This window comes from Schistocerca piceifrons, chromosome 4, assembly GCF_021461385.2.
Source record: "Schistocerca piceifrons isolate TAMUIC-IGC-003096 chromosome 4, iqSchPice1.1, whole genome shotgun sequence".
Taxonomy (NCBI): domain Eukaryota; kingdom Metazoa; phylum Arthropoda; class Insecta; order Orthoptera; family Acrididae; genus Schistocerca; species Schistocerca piceifrons.
Genome location: NC_060141.1, coordinates 533,175,429 through 533,194,892, shown reverse-complemented (window position 1 = coordinate 533,194,892; position 19,464 = coordinate 533,175,429). Strand labels below are relative to the sequence as shown.

Below are 19,464 nucleotides of genomic sequence, written 5' to 3'. Positions count from 1 at the left end.
TTCAAAACATTTAAGAATTCTGGGAACGACATTCATCCACAAGCATGGCTCCATCAATTCTCTCATTGTTTTCCTCCCAACTGGTCATTAGAGCACAGATTAGAATTTATGTGTGGCTACTTAGAGAATGAACCAGCTGTAAGAATGCGATCGGTAATTCACGATTGCCACAGTGAAGGAGAGTTTTACCATGCCTTCCTCTCAGCATATTGGTCTCAAGCTACACAAGACCGTGTAAAACATAGCATCATAATGATGAAACGTTTCGAACAATCTGAATTTTCCAGTCTTATGAAATATTTTGAAGACATGTTGCACAAGAATCAGTACCTGTCAAACCCATACAGCCCCTCAGAACTCATCCGCATTTGCTTACTCAAATTACCTGAACATTTACGACACATTATTTTGGCAGGGCGTTGCAAAGACGACATTGAAGCATTTCAGGGACTGTTACAAGAATTAGAAATTGACACTGACAATCGCGGAACACAGGAGCACAACAATTACAGATCACATCAGTCGCAATTCCGCGATGAAAGAAATAATAACTGGACGCGACAAGGTTATTCTCACAACACAAATCGTGACCAAAACAGACACCACCCATATGACAACCACTGGCAGAGTAATAGTTACAGAGAAAGATCGCATTTCCGAAGTAATGAATGTGACAGAAACAATCATAGAAACAGACAATATGGTAACCAGAACTATTATTCTCAAGGGAGACAGAATACTTTCAGACGCAACAGTTCAGCGCGCAGTTACAATTCAGGGAGAAATTCTCCACCACATGACCGACAAACAAGAAACTATGTAAACTACCGACATAACGACAGACCTGAATTGCATCAGAACTGGCGGGATTCAAACAGAGCAGGGCACTTTCGACAACGTGAATTTGTAGAAGTTAGGTCTCCAAATCCCAATAACGACGCGCGCCAACAAAGGAACAGACAATGACTCGCACCGCAGGCAGCCGCGTGCGCCGGCTGGCTCCGAGAAAAATAACATTTACAAGTACTGCTAATGAGATTTTAATGCAACATTTTGGTTTATTTGAAAATACATTCTGAATTTGAAGTGCTTTCTGAGAGATACCAGATGACACAGAGGTTAGTTTATGTGACAGCTACACGATTTTTATCACGACGCTACTAATGAGTGACAATTTACAATGTTGCTTTTGCGGTGTATCTGTTTTATATCTGCACAGTTTTCTGAATTCTTCTGGAAAGAAAAACATGTTTTAGTAGTAACTTTTGTGGTATAGCAACAATGAGACAGCCTTTTTCGTGGCACAACATTACGTTACTGTACAGTACTTTCTTCATCACGCCAATAAGCATAATAACTACGACATCTATACGCAAAGCATTTCACTTTTGTTTATCATGTGGTAAGTACATTGGCTTCTGCAGAACTTAGCTTTCGGAGGACGATAACTACGACACTTCCACACAGATTATGTTGCAGCAAGACGCACATTTAGCGCTACAGTACACGTATTTGAGTGATTAATTTTGTACTTCAGGCCATTTATTTTTCAAGATTTTTTAATTACAAAGAAAGTTTTCCGTGATACATTTCATTCCATTGCGGTAATTTGTAACACCTGGGAGTATAATTACATTAATCCTCAGGGGGGTACACGCTTACTTTGTGTACCATGTGTGTGGCAACCACAAGGAACCCTAGCTAATATGGTATTTGCTTATACAACTTTACACATCGGTACCATATTTCTCTAACACACAAATTACACAGCTATCTGATTATTTAACTGAGAGAGACAAACATTTATTTGACTACATCAGTGACACATGTTTACGCAATTATACAGTTGGATAACTTCACACTTATGAAACTGTATTTTGTCTGTACTTTGTAAACTGTTCATATTTTTTCGGAACCATTGTGATACTATGAGAGCTTTGAATGATGTATTTGGTATGGATTCATGATTTTTAAAGTACTTTTGAGGCAGATGACACTTTTGACATGAGCAGAGAATTTTTTTTAATTATTGGAGGAAGCTACGACGATTTTGAGATTTGACTGAGGTGTTATGATGTTATTTTTACGACGACGATGTGTATTATGCTGCTGAGGTATGTTTATGATTAATAGGCTGAGGCTATATGAGTTATTTGAATATGCTTCATATTTATAATGACGAAATATTGACGAGTGTCGATGGATACGTATGTGTGTAATAAGGTAAGGAGTAATGAATAGTGGGTAGGGACTCTTGACTTGTGAAAAAGGATGTTGGAAACCAAGAATCGTACTTTAAGAGTTATGACATGTGTGAATCATGTGTGAATGTATCACAATGTTACTGAACATTTTTTGGACACTGTTATATTCATAGGATTTTGTTTCTACACATTTGCAAAGTTAATTCTCGACCTGTGAAATTTTGTATATATGACTGTCACTGTAGCGGTAAATATTTCCGTACGAAAGTTAAGTGACCACCTGCACGTAATGCGTCGCGGGCACCCAGCTGTGTCAGACGCCTGGAGAAAAAGCCATTATTGCGAGCCGTTTTCAGCGGCACAGGTAGAAAAAAAAAAGGGGATGTGGGACGTGTCAAACACCTGGAGAACAAGCCATTAGGGTGTGCCTTTCATCGCTAATGCGACACCCTCGTTACTTGAAAACATATGATTACTCGCACTTTGTGCTAATTACTGAAATGCTTATGAATTGATGGGAAATATTCGTACATCTGCACACCTGATTACGACAAGCGTCTTTCTACGAGAGTTGAGAGCTACTAACTTATGAAATGTCACATGACTACTGAATGATATTTTTATACTTTGCTTTTCGTAGTTGCTTATTTCACTTGATATCTGGTTTCCAGCTGTGTTGCAGCATTGCTTTTATAAAATAAAATGCATTTGCTAATGTGAACACTTTCTGTCAACAGATTTATTAAATAATTATTTTATGATCCACATTCTTTAAAAAAGGAGCACTTGGAATGGAGAGAACAATAAGAAGGAACTAGTAACTGCATTCATAATTTTCTTTTCAAGTAATTGGTAACTTTTTGGTAGAATAACTTCTTGTGGTGCACCACTTTAATTACATAGACATTAAGATGTGAATATACATTTCCCTTATCTGCATTGTTGTTTAGTGTAATATTTTTTCTGCTTGCGCTATGTCATGTTTAGGTATAAGTTGCTGCTGTTTGCCAGGCATAGGGTTATTGAATTTGACTTTTGCTCATTTATGCTGCTAGCTTTGCCAATTTGCATTTTTTGCATTGCTGTTTGTGTTGATTTGTTATGTGATGCTGCATTGCCTCGTCCCTTAGTTTAGCATCTGAGCTCAGTAGATTTAAGTTAGCTTAAGAGGGGGTAGACTATATGAGAAACTGACTATGGAGAATAGGTAAAGAATGCATTGCGAAGTTATATAAAAAGGATTTGGGCCCAAATGAGTATTGTACAATCAGAAATAATTATTTTGAAAGAAATATGAACAGAATACAGAAAGCATGCTTGGATAAGATTTTTTTGGTGGAAGCAAAGGTTGAAATAAGACGAAAGATCTACAGAATGAAGTTTTGGGATGGACTGCAGTACCACATGTTACACTGAAAACGAACCCTGTCCTTTCCTATTGGTGTTATCCCACTATGTGTTTGTGTACCCTTGAGTATTTGTTTTCTTCCTGTCTCTGTGTAGTTTCATAGAATTTTTTTTCTCTTTTAATATTAAGCTACATTCACTATGATGAGGAATACTGTTATCCTCAAATATAATTGGCATTAATAATATGTTATTTACTTTGTAAAGATGTTTCGACATTATTCATTCTGTTTAAATGCTCATGTGTGAAGTTGATGTTTCGCAAGTTATTCTGATCTTCTATGTATGTACTCATGTCATAATTCCTGTAACACTGACGTATATGTCTATTTCTATTCTTTTGTAAAGCCTGTACTACAAATGTTATCTGTATTATTATGTTTTTAATGATGTATTTTGTACCTTTGTAATTGTATTCTTATGTTATAAAATTGTAATTGTTACCAGTTCTTCCAATTAAGTTACATTTCACTGCACACGTTTCTGTTGGTCATAGTATATGGACAATATGTGAGAAGTAGGGACTGATAGTGTTTGCATGTGTGTTAATGATTCAGCAAGGGACTGGATAACAGCATTGCTCGTTCTAAGGACAATTCCAAAAACTTTGTGAGTGCACAAGTGGTGGTTTATGGACTTGCTATATTGTCCGCAAGACTCTTCAGTGGTGAATGTGCACCTGCACAATCGCAACAGATGGCTGCTGGCAATCTCTACAAGGACTACAGTGGGTCTGCATCTTTGATGACCCACCAATACCATTATCTCTACAAGGACTACAGTGGGTCTGCACCTCTGGTGGCCCACCATTACCACAATCTCCACCAGAACTCCAGTGGGTCTGCTCTGTGATGACCTACCTACCAATATTCTTCCAAACTACGACTGACTCTGCTGTGGGTTTGCTCTGTTGTGGCCCATTATCTGTCAGCATGTCAAGAGTCAGCACTGTCTTTCCATTGGAAGGACAACACTACTTCTTCAAGACTGCATGGAAATCCACTACTTCCGTGTGCATTTTCTTTTACTGCTCAGACTTTGAGACAAACACTGCTATTCTCCTGTTATGTACGATTAGGACTGTCTTTAGGGACTGTGAGAAAATTTGAGCTTTTGACCAACGTTGTATCAATAAGTGTGTGCATTTTATATCTTTGTTACTGTAATTGTGAAAAATTTTCGTCAAATCTGTATTGGCCAGTGCCCAACACCATTTGTAAAAATTTTTGTGGGGAGCATGGGGGCTATGTAAGTAGGCTGTTTATGTTTTCTCTATGTAAGTAGGCTGTTTAGGTTTTTTATTGGTAACGCCACCTCTGTATGACAATCACTGGCTGTGCTGTGTGCAGTCTGTCGCTAGTTTGCATTGTTGTCTGCCATTGTAGTGTTGGGCAGCGGCAGCTGGATGTGAACAGCGCGTAGCGTTGCGCAGTTGGAGGTGAGCCGCCAGCAGTGGTGGATGTGGGGAGAGAGATGGCGGAGTTTTGTAATTTTTCATGAACTGATATATTTATATATGATGATATCAAGGTAAATACATTGTTTGTTCTCTATTAATATCTTTCATTTGCTAACTATCCCTATCAGTAGTTAGTGCCTTCAGTAGTTTGAATCTTTTATTTAGCTGGCAGTAGTGGCGCTCGCTGTATTGCAGTAGCTTGAGCAGCGAAGATTTTTGTGAGGTAAGTGATTTGTGAAAGGCATAGTTTTGGCAGGGTCGCCATATGAAACGTCCCCTTTGAACAATTATACAGGACTGTGCTTAACCTGACACACAATATTTTTAGCGCAACGCAATCTGACTTTCAAAACTCCCTACTAAAGAATGGCCCTGACAAACATTAAACTATGCCTTTCACAAATCACTTACCTCACAAAAATCTTCGCTGCTCAAGCTACTGCAATACAGCGAGCGCCACTACTGCCAGCTAAATAAAAGATTCAAACTACTGAAGGCACTAACTACTGATAGGGATAGTTAGCAAATGAAAGATATTAATAGAGAACAAACAATGTATTTACCTTAAGTAGGCTGTTTATGTTTTCTCTATGTAAGTAGGCTGTTTAGGTTTTTTATTGGTAACGCCACCTCTGTATGACAATCACTGGCTGTGCTGTGTGCAGTCTGTCGCTAGTTTGCATTGTTGTCTGCCATTGTAGTGTTGGGCAGCGGCAGCTGGACGTGAACAGCGCGTAGCGTTGCGCAGTTGGAGGTGAGCCGCCAGCAGTGGTGGATGTGGGGAGAGAGATGGCGGAGTTTTGTAATTTTTCATGAACTGATATATTTATATATGATGATATCAAGGTAAATACATTGTTTGTTCTCTATTAATATCTTTCATTTGCTAACTATCCCTATCAGTAGTTAGTGCCTTCAGTAGTTTGAATCTTTTATTTAGCTGGCAGTAGTGGCGCTCGCTGTATTGCAGTAGCTTGAGCAGCGAAGATTTTTGTGAGGTAAGTGATTTGTGAAAGGCATAGTTTAATGTTTGTCAGGGCCATTCTTTAGTAGGGAGTTTTGAAAGTCAGATTGCGTTGCGCTAAAAATATTGTGTGTCAGGTTAAGCACAGTCCTGTATAATTGTTCAAAGGGGACGTTTCAAAGGTTCCATTTTTCGTCACGTATCCAACTATGTGACTGTGTGTAAAATAAGGAATTTTCCCATTAACGTAGCAACTTTATATGGACTCGGCGTCCTGCTAACAGATAAATCACATGAAATTTATTATAAAGTATGAAGATAGCTGTGTATCCAGCCTACAAATTTAGACAATGGAATGTTATCTCTCAAGGAAGATCACTGAGTTCCAAATTTTGTATCTGCATCCGTTATTGGTGCTCGTTTATACACTGATGGAAATGGGAAATGTCTCACCATGATCATCTTGACGAACGCTAGCAAATTGACAACAATATGCCTCTGAGCACTATGGGACTTAACATCTATGGTCATCAGTCCCCTAGAACTTAGAACCACTTAAATCTAACTAACCTAAAGACATTACACAACACCCGGTCATCACGAGGCAGAGAAAATCCCTGACCCCGCCGGGAATCGAACCCGGGAACCCGGTGACAACAATATGCCTTTGGGAAATTTTAATTACAATTCCATCCTTATTTTCAGCAGAGGGAAAAGTCACTACTACAGATTAAGAGTGGTGTGGTTACATGGTGGCTATTAGATGTGTCTAAGGGTATTCTGAAACACAGCGTTCCTGGAGAAAGTGTTAATTTCGGACTTTTAGAATGATAGAATAATAGGGACAGGGAATATAGGACCATCATACCAGCAGATCATGTAGGTGATTGGTTATCAGGTAGTGACGGCAGAACGATTGATGACGAGATGGAATTGGGACAACAGTTTTGACCCGTACGAGTGTGCGTATCGATGGTCATAATGGTAGCTTATCTTTTCTGAGGGAGAAGTGCGACTTCTCTGGCCTGGCCAGAAGGGTACTGATGGTGAAGACGATTAGCAAAAGGAAGTCTGGCACTGCAGCGAGTATGATCAGTTTTCTTCATGCCTTTATCACAAAATCGGATGGTGCCTTGTGTGGTAACCGTGCGTATGGCCGTTTATCGGCCTTTCTTCCATTTTTGTGTTGATATTCAAGCTGCGCTGGTTATGTGGAGTAGTCTTCAGACGGAAGGCAGCCAGGCTTAATGAATCTTGGTCTACGGCTATTAGGAATGCGGGTTGGGTACCATCGAGAAAAAATGTATGTGCCGGTCTGTTTTGTGGCTTTATAATTACCGTTGTTTTGAAGGTATTGATGGCAGATCATCGAAGTCCCAATCAATTTCATGTTGCCAGTGTGGGTAAACTTATGAAAGGCTATTGGCTGTGATTCATGAATTCGACTTAAGTTTTTGGATTGTCTGTAAAGGGTAATTCCAAATTATGGTAATAACAATAATAATTTTACTGTTCATCTTTACTTGTTATGGCATTTTCCCTTCAGCTTACTGCAAGTTGGTATTTCGCATAACTGTTCAGTATATATGCTATGTTTCCTTCCAAAAATCGAGGGTGACTAAGTTCTCCGTATTTATTTGTTATATTCATAACATAATACCTTAACACAATAAGGCACTTTCTCTGCACAGCTTGTAATTTTGCACCTAACCAAATTTGTCTTTTAAAGTATTGTTTATATTCTTAAATATCATTCCTCGTTTAATTGTTATTGGAATTCCAGTGCCTTCTTTCTCATTTGATAGCCTTCAACGTAATCGGTTATTGCTTATTTTTAATTTTCATTAGTGGTTTAATTTTTTAAATTATTGTTTTTTTTAATTTTTTGTAAGTGTGTTAGAGCAAATATCAGTAGAATCTTGTATGGTATTTCTGGCAAATAAATGTATCCCTGACAGTACCCACTCCAGTTCTCTTTCCCTCTGCCATTCGTCTTACGAATATACAACTGACCATACCAGGAAAAGCACGGGATTTGTGTTAATTGTTTGAAACAAATTGCGATTTTATATTTTTTCGTAGAATTTGGTTCACAGGTACGTCTTTTATCATGTAGGCTCACAACACTGTAGGACTTGGGCATCTCAGAAGAGAACAAGTGGCCTATGAATTGAAATTCCTGGAGTGTAATGTTGCCAGAACCATTGCGGAAATGAGTGAATATTTAAGAAGTGCAGTCAGCCGTCTGATACAATTTAGTGTCCTGGCGCTCGGCAAGGTAAATGTCACAGTTCGTGTTTGCTGGGAGTCTCTTGCTGGTGGGCAGACTTATCTAGAATTTTTACATAGTAGTGCCACTTCAGTTATTCAGCTAGTTCAGATTAATGCACAGCTAGACTATATCTACACTGTATATATGATATACGGAGGACTTATTTCAGTAGTGGTACAAGTCCATTGCCTTCACTTCACTGTCTATAATGCTTCTGAAATTAATGAGCGAAACAAACAGAAAGAAAAGTTCATCTCAAGCAAGAAGCCATATGCTTGAATATTTCTAGTATCTCAACTGCAGATTTTTCAGCACTCATTTAACTTTAGGACTCTGTATCTCAATGTGAACAAAAGTGGACTTGTACCACTATTGAAATAAGCCCTTCATATGGTAGATTACTGGCGATAAGAGAAGAAGCGGACGTCTATGAAATTTCTATAAGCCCATTGAGTGGTCCACGGACAGTGGGATATAGTGATGTTGATTTGCGGCAAAAGTTTAGTCTTAGAATGGTTTCCTCATGGCAGTTCTGCAAGGGCTCCATGAATTAGGTGTTAGTGGATCTCAGCTTGTTCTTTTTATATTTATCAGTGGAGATGCAGCAAAATTCTGGTTTTGCGTAGAGTGTCTGAACTTCTTTTTCCTTTTTTTATGTTCTGTATATTTACTCTGCCTAAAAGGCGTTTATGAAATATTTTAGAACAGGTAATTTGGGATGAAGGTAGCTTGAAGAAGTTGAGACAAAGAATTGTTTATGTAATTTGTCACACAGGATAAGAAATCAGCTTGTTAATAAAAAAATACTTTCATGTGCAAGATTGCGAAGAATATCTTTTTCTCTGAGTGTATTCTTGTTGTTGTTGTTGTGGTCTTCAGTCCTGAAACTGGTTTGATGCAGCTCTCCATGCTACTCTATCCTGTGCAAGCTTCTTCATCTCCCAGTACCTACTGCAGCCTACATCCTTCTGAATTTGCTTAGTGTATTCATCTCTTGGTCTCCCTCTACGATTTTTACCCTCCACGCTGCCCTCCAGTATTAAATTGGTGATCCCTTGATGCCTCAGAACATGTCCTACCAACCGATCCCTTCTTCTAGTCAAGTTGTGCCACAAACTCCTTTTCTCGCCAATTCTATTCAGTACCTCCTCATTAGCTATCTGATATACCCATCTAATCTTCAGCATTGTTCTGTAGCACCACATTTGGAAAGCTTCTATCCTCTTCTTGTCTAGACTATCGTCCGTGTTTCACTTCCATACATAGCTACACTCCATACAAATACTTTCAGAAACGACTTCCTGACACTTAAATCTATTCTCGATGTTAACAAATTTTTCTTCTTCGGAAAGGCGTTCCTTGTCATTGCGAGTCTACATTTTATATCCTCTCGGTGAGTGTAGGGTTTTAAGAAAGCTCATCTTGCCTTTCACATTGAGGCTAGTGAGACGGAGGTGGTAGACACTGTTCATGACATGCGACCTGAGGGTCGCTCTTGAGTGGTATTTACTAACAAACCTAAAATCTTCACTGAACTTAATGAAATCCCTATTGATAGTGACAGCATTCATTTTTCTGATCAACAATAGTAAACATTGACACCTATTGGAAGTATTCCTCAAAGTGAATCTCCGGTACGACAGGAGAGCAGAGAAAAGGATTTGGACAGATTCAGGTGCTTTGACTGTGATCGGACTCGCCATTTTGCTCGCAATTGTAATATGAGCCGACAAGGACCAAAGAAAGTGTTTAGTACATAGTTCCGTGTAGTCAGCGCGTACACAACTTTCCCACTAGAGCGCGCCCCGCTAAGCACAACAGCGCAGGCGCAGCGCTTGTCCGTCTCCACACTACGAGAGGGCGCTGCCGTAGAGACGGACCAAATTCTGCTTCCACCGATCCGCGTATTAATATGTAATGCAGCCAATGAGATTGCTGCTAACATAGAACCTTTTCTCCTCGCGGATCACACTCGCGCAGTGATGCATGAACGCGCGAGGTATTATAACGAGTGTACAGGCCTCCGATTAGCCAGTCTGCATTTGTCTGCACCATTCTGTACCAGTCTGCATTAGTGTACCAGTCTATAGTCAAGTCTCAGTCTGTGCCTAATAAGATTACCATATCCCTGTACATAGCCATGAAGAGAAATGTATAGACACTTTTGTCAAGTCTCAGAGATATGTGAGAATAAGATTACCGTACCAGTACCAAGAGAACTTCAGATTGTCAATTGTAAATAGCATCCAGAACCAAGTTAAGTAATTTTTATACTTGTTATTATTTTAATAAATGTGTCTGAAAATTAATCAAGTTCTGTTTAAAGTTGGTCACCGACAATCTGCTACTCTAAGCGTGGAAGTGGCATTTCTTTCGTCTGACCTAACGGCAGAAGATAAGCACGCGACGATAAGACCATGAGACACACTGCTGACACTCGCCTACTTGGTTAGAGCGACAAGTCAAATAATTTGATGGTGTGTGTACTGAAGATCTTACAGTACGCACACCACAGAAAGTTAGGCGGTTTCGGAAACGGAACCTAAATAGAGGGGCGCGCAGAGGTTGTAATAACCTTATGGAAAACGGATGACGGTGGCAGTACACCGATCCTTTCCTGGGAAGCGGGCTGTGAACTGCACTACGGTACTCACCGACCTGCGGCGCGCTGCATCCGTCCTCTGGCATGGCGTACGACAGGCTGTCGATGACGGCGCAGTGCAGGAAGACGGAGAGGGTCGCCAGCAAGAGGCGCTCGTCGCAGCTGGTCGGCAGGAACCAAGTGCTCACCGTCAGCAGAACCAGCACTGTGGACACAACATTGTGAGAGATTTCTACATCTACATCTACATCTACATTTACACTCCGCAAGCCGCCCACCGGTGTGTGGCGGAGGGCACTTTACGTGCCACTGTCATTACCTCCCTTTTCTGTTCCAGTCGCGTATGGTTCGCGGGAGGAGCGACTGTCTGAAAGCCTCCGTGCGCGCTCGAGTCTCTCTAATTTTACATTCGTGATCTCCTCGGGAGGCATAAGTAGGGGGAAGCAATATATTCGATACCTCATCCAGAAACGCACCCTCTCGACACATGGCGAGCAAGCTACACCGCGATGCTGAGCGATTCTCTTGCAGAGTCTGCCACTTGAGGTTGCTAAACATCTCCGTAACGCTATCACGGTTACCAAATAACCCTGTGACGAAACGCGCCGGTCTTCTTTGGATCTCCTCTATCTTCTCCGTCAACCCGATCTGGTACGGATCCCACAGTGATGAGCAATACTCAAGTATAGGTCGAACGAGTGTTTTGTAAGCCACCTCCTTTGTTGATGGACTACATTTTCTAAGGACTCTCTCAATGATTCTCAACCTGGTACCCGCCTTACCAACAATTAATTTTATATGATCATTCCACTTCAAATACTTTCGCACGCATACTCCCAGATATTTTACAGAAGTAACTGCTACCAGTGTTTGTTCCGCTATCATATAATCATGCAATAAAGGATCTTTCTTTCTATGCATTCGCAATACATGACATTTGTCTGTGTTAAGGGTCAGTTGCCACTCCCTGCACCAAGTGCCTATCCGCTGCAGATCTTCCTGCATTACGCTATAATTTTCTAATGCTGCAACTTCTCTGTATACTACAGCATCATCCGCGAAAAGTCGCATGGAACTTCCGACGCTATCTACTACGTCATTTATATATATTGTGAAAAGCAATGGTCCCATAACACTCCTCTGTGACACGCCAGAGGTTACTTTAACGTCTGTAGACGTCTCTCCGTTGATAACAACATGCTGTGTTCTGTTTGTTAAAAGCTCTTCATCCCAGCCACACAGCTGGTCTGATATTCCGTAGGCTCTTACTTTGTTTATCAGCCGACAGTGCGGAACTGTATCGAACGCCTTCCGGAAGTCAAGGAAAATAGCATCTACCTGGGAGCCTGTATCTAATATTTTCTGGGTCTCATGAACAAATAAAGCGAGTTGGGTCTCGCACGATCGCTGTTTCCGGAATCCATGTTGATTCCTATAGAGTAGATTCTGGGTTTCCAAAAACGACATGATACTCGAGCAAAAAACATGTTCTAAAATTCTACAACAGATCGACGTCAGAGACATAGGTCTATAGTTTTGCGCATCTGCTCGACGACCCTTCTTGAGGACTGGGACTACCTGTGCTCTTTTCCAATCATTTGGAAACTTCCGTTCCTCTAGAGACTTACGGTACACGGCTGTTAGAAGGGGGGCACGTTCTTTCGCGTACTCTGTGTAGAATCGAAATGGTATCCCGTGAGGTCCAGTGGACTTTCCTCTGTTGAGTGATTTCTGTTGCTTTTCTATTCCTTGGACACTTATTTCGATGTCAGCCATTTTTTCGTTTGTGCGAGGATTTAGAGAAGGAACTGCAGTGCGGTCTTCCTCTGTGAAACAGCTTTGGAAAAAGGTGTTAAGTATTTCAGCTTTACGCGTGTCATCCTCTGTTTCAATGCCATCATCATCCCGGAGTGTCTGGATATGCTGTTTCGAGCCACTTACTGATTTAACGTAAGACCAGAACTTCCTAGGATTTTCTGTCAAGTCGGTACACAGAATTTTACTTTGACATCGTTTAGCTTCTGTTTGTCTGAGAGGATTTGGCTGCGTTTAAATTTGGAGTGAAGCTCTCTTTGCTTTCGCAGTAGTTTCCTAACTTTGTTGTTGAACCACGGTGGGTTTTTCCCGTCCCTCACAGTTTTACCCGGCACGTACCTGTCTAAAACGCATTTTACGATTGCCTTGAACTTTTACCATAAACACACAACATTGTCAGTGTCGGAACAGAAATTTTCGTTTTTATCTGTTAGGTAGTCTGAAATCTGCCTTCTATTACTCTTGCTAAACAGATATACCTTCCTCCCTTTTTTTATATTCCTATTAACTTCCATATTCAGGGTTGCCGCAACGGCCTTATGATCACTGATTCCCTGTTCTGCACTTACAGAGTCGAAAAGTTCGGGTCTGCTTGTTATCAGTAGGTCCAAGATGTTATCTCCACGAGTCGGTTCTCTGTTTAATTGCTCGAGGTAATTTTCGGATAGTGCACTCAGTATAGTGTCATTCGATGCTCTGTCCCTACCACCCGTCCTAAACATCTGAGTGTCCCAGTCTATATCTGGTAAATTGAAATCTCCACGTAAGACTATAACATGCAGAGAAAATTTATGTGGAATGTATTTAAAATTTTCTCTCAGTAGATCTGCCACTAATGCTGCTGAGTTGGGAGGTCGGTAAAAGGAGCCAATTATTAACCTAGCTCGGTTATTGAGTGTAACCTCCACCCATAATAATTCACAGGAACTATCCACTTCTACTTCACTACAGGATAAGCTACTACTAACAGCGACAAACACGCCACCACCGGTTGCATGCAATCTATCCTTTCTAAACACCGTCTGTGCCTTTGTAAAAATTTCGGCAGAATTTATCTCTGGCTTCAGCCAGCTTTCTGTACCTATAACGATTTCAGCTTCGGTGCTTTCTATCAGCGCTTGAAGTTCCGGTACTTTACCAATGCAGCTTCGACAGTTTTCAATTACAATACCGATTGTTGCTTGGTGCCCGCATGTCCTGACTTTGCCCCGCACCCTTTGAGGCTGTTGCCCTTTCTGTACTTGCCCGAGGCCATCTAACCTAAAAAACCGCCCAGTCCACGCCACACAACCCCTGCTACCCGTGTAGCCGTTTGCTGCGTGTAGTGGACTCCTGACCTATCCAGCGGAACCCGAAACCCCACCACCCTATGGCGCAAGTCGAGGAATCTGCAGCCCACACGGTCGCAGAACCGTCTCAGCCTCTGATTCAGACCCTCCACTCTGCTCTGTACCAAAGGTCCGTAGTCAGTCCTGTCGACGATGCTGCAGATGGTGAGCTCTGCTTTCACCCCGCTAGCGAGACTGGCAGTCTTCACCAAATCAGATAGCCGCCGGAAGCCAGAGAGGGTTTCCTCCGATCCATAGCGACACACATCATTGGTGCCGACATGAGCGACCACCTGCAGATGGGTGCACCCTGTACCATTCATGGCATCCGGAAGGACCCTTTCCACATCATGAATGACTCCCCCCGGTATGCACACGGAGCGCACATTGGTTTTCTTCCCCTCTCTTGCTAGCATAGAGCCACGTCACGACGTAAACACCTCGGCCTACGTGTTACTGTAAATTAGCTACTGTTTAGGCTGTATCGTTTATAGTTGCTTATTCATCACATTACGGCCTATTGTCTAACAAACCAACACACGTTATGTGATGTCACCGCCAGACACCACACTTGCTAGGTGGTAGCCTTTAAATCGGCCGCGGTCCGTTAGTATACGTCGGACCCGAGTGTCGCCACTATCAGTGACTGCACACCGAGCGCCGCCACACGGCAGATCTAGTCTAGAGAGACTCCCTAGCACTCGCCCCAGTTGTACAGCCGACTTTGCTAGCGATGGTTCACTGTCTACATACGCTCTCACTTGCAGAGATGATAGTTGCTACGACCTAGCAAGGCGCTATATTCAGTTGCTATAATTACTATCTTCGAGAATGTATTCTGAACAGATAATATTCCGAATCATATACCGTCAAGAGCGACGTTCATCATTAATGGATTAAAGGTAAGTATCAAGCTTATTACGTCTGCTTTCTGAATTCTAATTCCTTGTCACGTTCCAGACCTCACGTCAGTGTAGTTCTTCCCTCCTCACGCCAGCCTGCGTGAGCTCAAACGTGCGCATTTCGGCCTCCAATCGTAACACGGTGTTGGCTCTTCTGCTAACACAAAACGTTATACAACTCACATTTTTGTGGATGATAATAAGTGTCCATATTAATTATTTATTCCTGATCTTTTCAAACAATGCGAATAAGAATAGCTAATTCTAGAAAATGCTTACACAACAACTACATCGTACAACTACAAAAATTCAGTAAAATCGCTTCAACAGTTACTGAACTACTAATGTTAGTATTATAGATTTTGTTCTGTTTATGTTTATTTATTAGAGTGCATAATCATTGTAGGTAATTTATTTCCGTTAATTGATCCGCGCTAGTACTATGCTAGTGAACAGCCATTGTCTGCTGTATTCCTTGGCCGCAGGACAGCACGTCAGCGGCATGTTATTTCAAGTAGGCTGTAACGCCCCAGAAGCGACATTCCGGCTATCAGTTGCAGCAATCCAATATAAAATCTATATACCATTTCGTTCAGTGGCCGCTGACCTCAGTTGCCTCCTCTCCATCTACCGAATGCACTGAGGTGACAAAAGTAATTAAATACCTCGTAATATCGTGTCGGACCTCCTTTTGCCTTTCGTAGTACAGCAACTTGACGTGGAATTGACTCAACAAGTCGCTGGAAGCCCTCTCCATAGATACAGACCGACGAGGCCCCTACAGCCGTTTTTAATAGAGACAGTGTTGCCGATGCAGAACTTTGTGCACGAACCAACCTCTGGATTGTGTCCCACGTATGTTCGATGGGAATCATTTCGGGTGCTCTGGATGACCGAATTGTTCGCTCGAACTGTCCAGAATGTTCTCCAATTGCGAACACTTGGAGCCCGTTGACACGGCGCATTGCCAGCCATAAAAATTGCATCGTTGTTTGGGAACATGAAGTCCACAAATGCAAATGGTCTCAAAGTAGTCGAACATAACATTTGCAGCCACTGATCGGCTCACCCGGGCCAGAGAACCAAATCTATTCCATGTAAACACAGCCAAAATCATTACGGAGCCACCACTGCCTCACACAGTGCCTTGTCGACAATCTGAGTGCATGGCCTCGTGGGGTCTGCGCTACACTCGAGCCCTATCACCAGTTCTTACCAACTGAAATCAGGACTCACCGGATCAGGTCACGGTTGTCCAGTCGTCAGTTGTCCAACAGATATCGTCAAGAGCCCAGGAGAGGAGGCAGAGGCAATGTCGTGCTGTTAGCAAAGGCAGTTACGTCGGTCGTCTGCTGCCATTAACCACTAGCGCCATAATCGCCACTCCATCCTAACAGATGCGTTTGTCGTTGATTTTTGCGATTATTTTACGCAGTGTTGCTTGTCTGTTAACACTGACAACTCTACTCAAACGTGGCTGTTCTCTGACGCTGAGTGAAGGCCATCGACCACTGAGTTGTCCGTGGTGGGAGGTAATGGCCGAAATGTGGTATTTCCGGCACATTCTTGACACTGTATAATCTGGAATATTGAATTCTCTAACGATTTCCGGAATGGAGTTTCCTATGCATCTATCTCCAACTACCCCTGCGCGTTCAAGGCCTGTTTATTCCTGTCGTGCGGCTATAATCAAGTCTGGAACCTTTCCACACGAGTCACCTGAGTACAAACGACAGCTCTGCCAATATGCTGTCCTTTTAGACCCTGTGTACGCATTACTGCAGCCATCTGTAAGTGTGCATGTTGCTATTCCATGATTTAAGTCACCTCTGTGTAAATTGGCTAGCTGGGACAGCAGCATGCTGACGTGTACAGTCTTTCTTGACTTTCCTGGATACTGCGGCTGCAGTATCGTCCAAGATGCACCAGGTTGACTCGTTCCTCTGTGTACGTTTGGGATCCAGCATTTTTAACGCCTGACGACCACTACCCGCTCCGTCTTCGTGCGGGACTCAGTCGCATAGTTTGTGCTCTGGTTTGTCCACACTGCCGCAGGCGCAACTATCATTCATGTTTTGACTTTGTAAAGATACATAGCGTACGGGTTACAACCGGTCAGGTACTCTATCAGTTCACTCGAGGGGTTTAGAAGTCTCATTTTTAGTGTTTCTTTGTGCCTGAAGGGTCCCATTCATGTGTCCTCGGTTCCATTTGTTATCTTGCATTATCTGTAAATGTGATGGCTGAGAGAAACGTAAAGGCATGTGGAAGACAACAGTAAATGATTCACAAAAGAACAGAAACAGTACAGGCTTTTCATTCTAGCTGAGTATCGCTCTGTTTCAAGGGGGTAGAAAGAAACTCGATTAATGACTAAATCCTGAAAAAGTCGATGGTACGTAAATGAGAGGAATGGAGATCAAGGCAGCGTAACAGCTCATACGTTCAAGTTGATAACCAGAATAATATACAGAAGTGTGAAAAAACATTGTGGATCTGTTAGATTGTCTTTTAATAAACGTCCAGGTACCAGAGGAAAAGGAATTAAAACTCGGAAAAAAACTCTTGAGATCTGCCAGTGACACTGTAATTCTATCAGAGACAGAAAGAAAACGGAAGAACGGTTGATCGGAATAGACGGTGGATATACACGTCCCAGTCACACCGATGTGACCAACGCCTATGTCAACGTGCAATAACCACCACTCAGGTCGGCGGGTGGTAGCCCTAACCGTGGGATAGTGTACTCATTGCTGAAACAGAGCGATTTATCTAACGGAGGGGCATGATCATTAGCTTTCGGGCCAAGGGTGGGAGTATTTCCAAAACGGCTACCGTAGGTACAGGATACCGTGCATTGCGGAAATGCGCTATACAAACCGGCTTCAAAGCAACTGTCGTGCACCAAGCGCCATAGATGACAGGGATAAACGACTGCTGCAGAGATGTGTACGGGCGAACAGACGTGCAACTGTCGAGCAGCTGACCGCACAGGTGACCTGAGGAGCTACCAACCTCAACGACCATATCGCAACTGGACGTCCATTTAGTGGCAACAGGTGACCTTTTCAGACGAACCACGTTTTATGCTTCATCGTACAGGTGGCCTTCGGCGTGAAAGACGTGAAAGTCTGAAGGCCAACACCCAGCATTCGGTATGGCCTGGGGAATGCTTTCGTCTATTCGTCGGGTGACCTCGCTACTCTGGAGCCGGCTGCTGTGGTCAGGTGGTTTTAGGCGCTTCAGTCCGGAACCACGCTGCTGCTACGGTCGCAGGCTCTAATTCTGCCTCGGGCATGGAAGTGTGTGATGTCCTTTGGTTAGTTAAGTTTAAATAGTTCTAAGTCTAGGAGACTGGTGACCTCAGATGTTAAGTCCCATAGTGCTTAGAGCCATTTCAACCATTTTTGCTACTCTGGAAGCTACAACGGAACAATAGAAATATGCATATCATCTTAGGGACCATGTCCAACCCTATATGCAATCTGTTCTTCGGCACAATAGCTTCTACCAACAGAACACCGCAACATGTCACACAGCTTGCAGTGTACGTGATGGTTCGAAGAGGCGCAAGATGAGTTTACCGTACTTCCCTGGCCACCAAACCCGCGCATATAAATCCAGTCGAGAATTTGTGGGACCACCTCGACTGGGTTGTTCGCGCCATGGATAGTCAAACGGGAAACGCAGCGCAACTGCAGTCGGCTGGGCTCCACGTGCCTGTCGCAACCTTCCACACTCTCACTGACTCTGTTCGTGCACGTCTTTTATACAAGTTCCACCATTTCGGCAGTAAAATAACTGATGACAGACGAAGAAGAGACGATAAACTATGAAATGGAGACTAGCTATGGCGTTTCTGAAGGAGAGAAAACTGTTAGTATCGAATATAAATTAAGTGTTGGGAAGTCTTTTCTGAAGATGTTTTTCTGTATAGCCTAATAAATTGGTACGCAAGTGAAAGGCGGACAATAAGCAGTCTAGACAAGAAGCATTAGAAACGTGGCGCTGTAGAGAAGTGTTGAGCATTAGATGGTTAGATCAAGTAACTAATGACAAGGTACTGAACAGAATTCAGAAAAAAATACTTTTGTGGCCAAACTTTCCTATAAGAAGGGATTGGTTGATAGAACTCAGTCTGAGACATGTAGAAATTGTCATGTTGGTATTAGAATGATGTTTGGGGGGAGGTGGGGATGGTAAAAACTGTAAAGGAGACTGAAACCCGAATACAGTAAGTTGGTTCAAATGGATGTATGTTGTGGTAGAGTATTCACAGATGAAAAGGCTTGAGCAGAACGGAATAGCGTGGACATCTGGATCAAACCCGATGTCAAACTGAAGACCACAACAACAAGTCCAACAGGGAACAACAGTTATACAGGACGAAGAAAGAAGACCAACGCACACTAAGAAATCAGCGTTTATATTTATGCAACTGAAACTTCTTCCTAAGGCTTCCCAGCAACAATGTCATACCATTTTATTTTAATACTTCTTAGCAAACTGAA

At 42.4% G+C, this 19,464-nt stretch overlaps 1 protein-coding gene across 1 annotated transcript in view; it reads right to left on the bottom strand.

The window, feature by feature from the left end:
- The window catches only part of LOC124795442 (neuronal acetylcholine receptor subunit beta-3-like), a 167,919-nt gene that overhangs the window by 51,853 nt on the left and 96,602 nt on the right, over positions 1-19,464 (bottom strand). Inside the window, exon 7 of the mRNA XM_047259466.1 lies at positions 10,961-11,113. Within this exon, the coding sequence (XP_047115422.1) occupies positions 10,961-11,113 (153 nt within the window). The remainder of the gene's footprint in view (positions 1-10,960; positions 11,114-19,464) is intronic.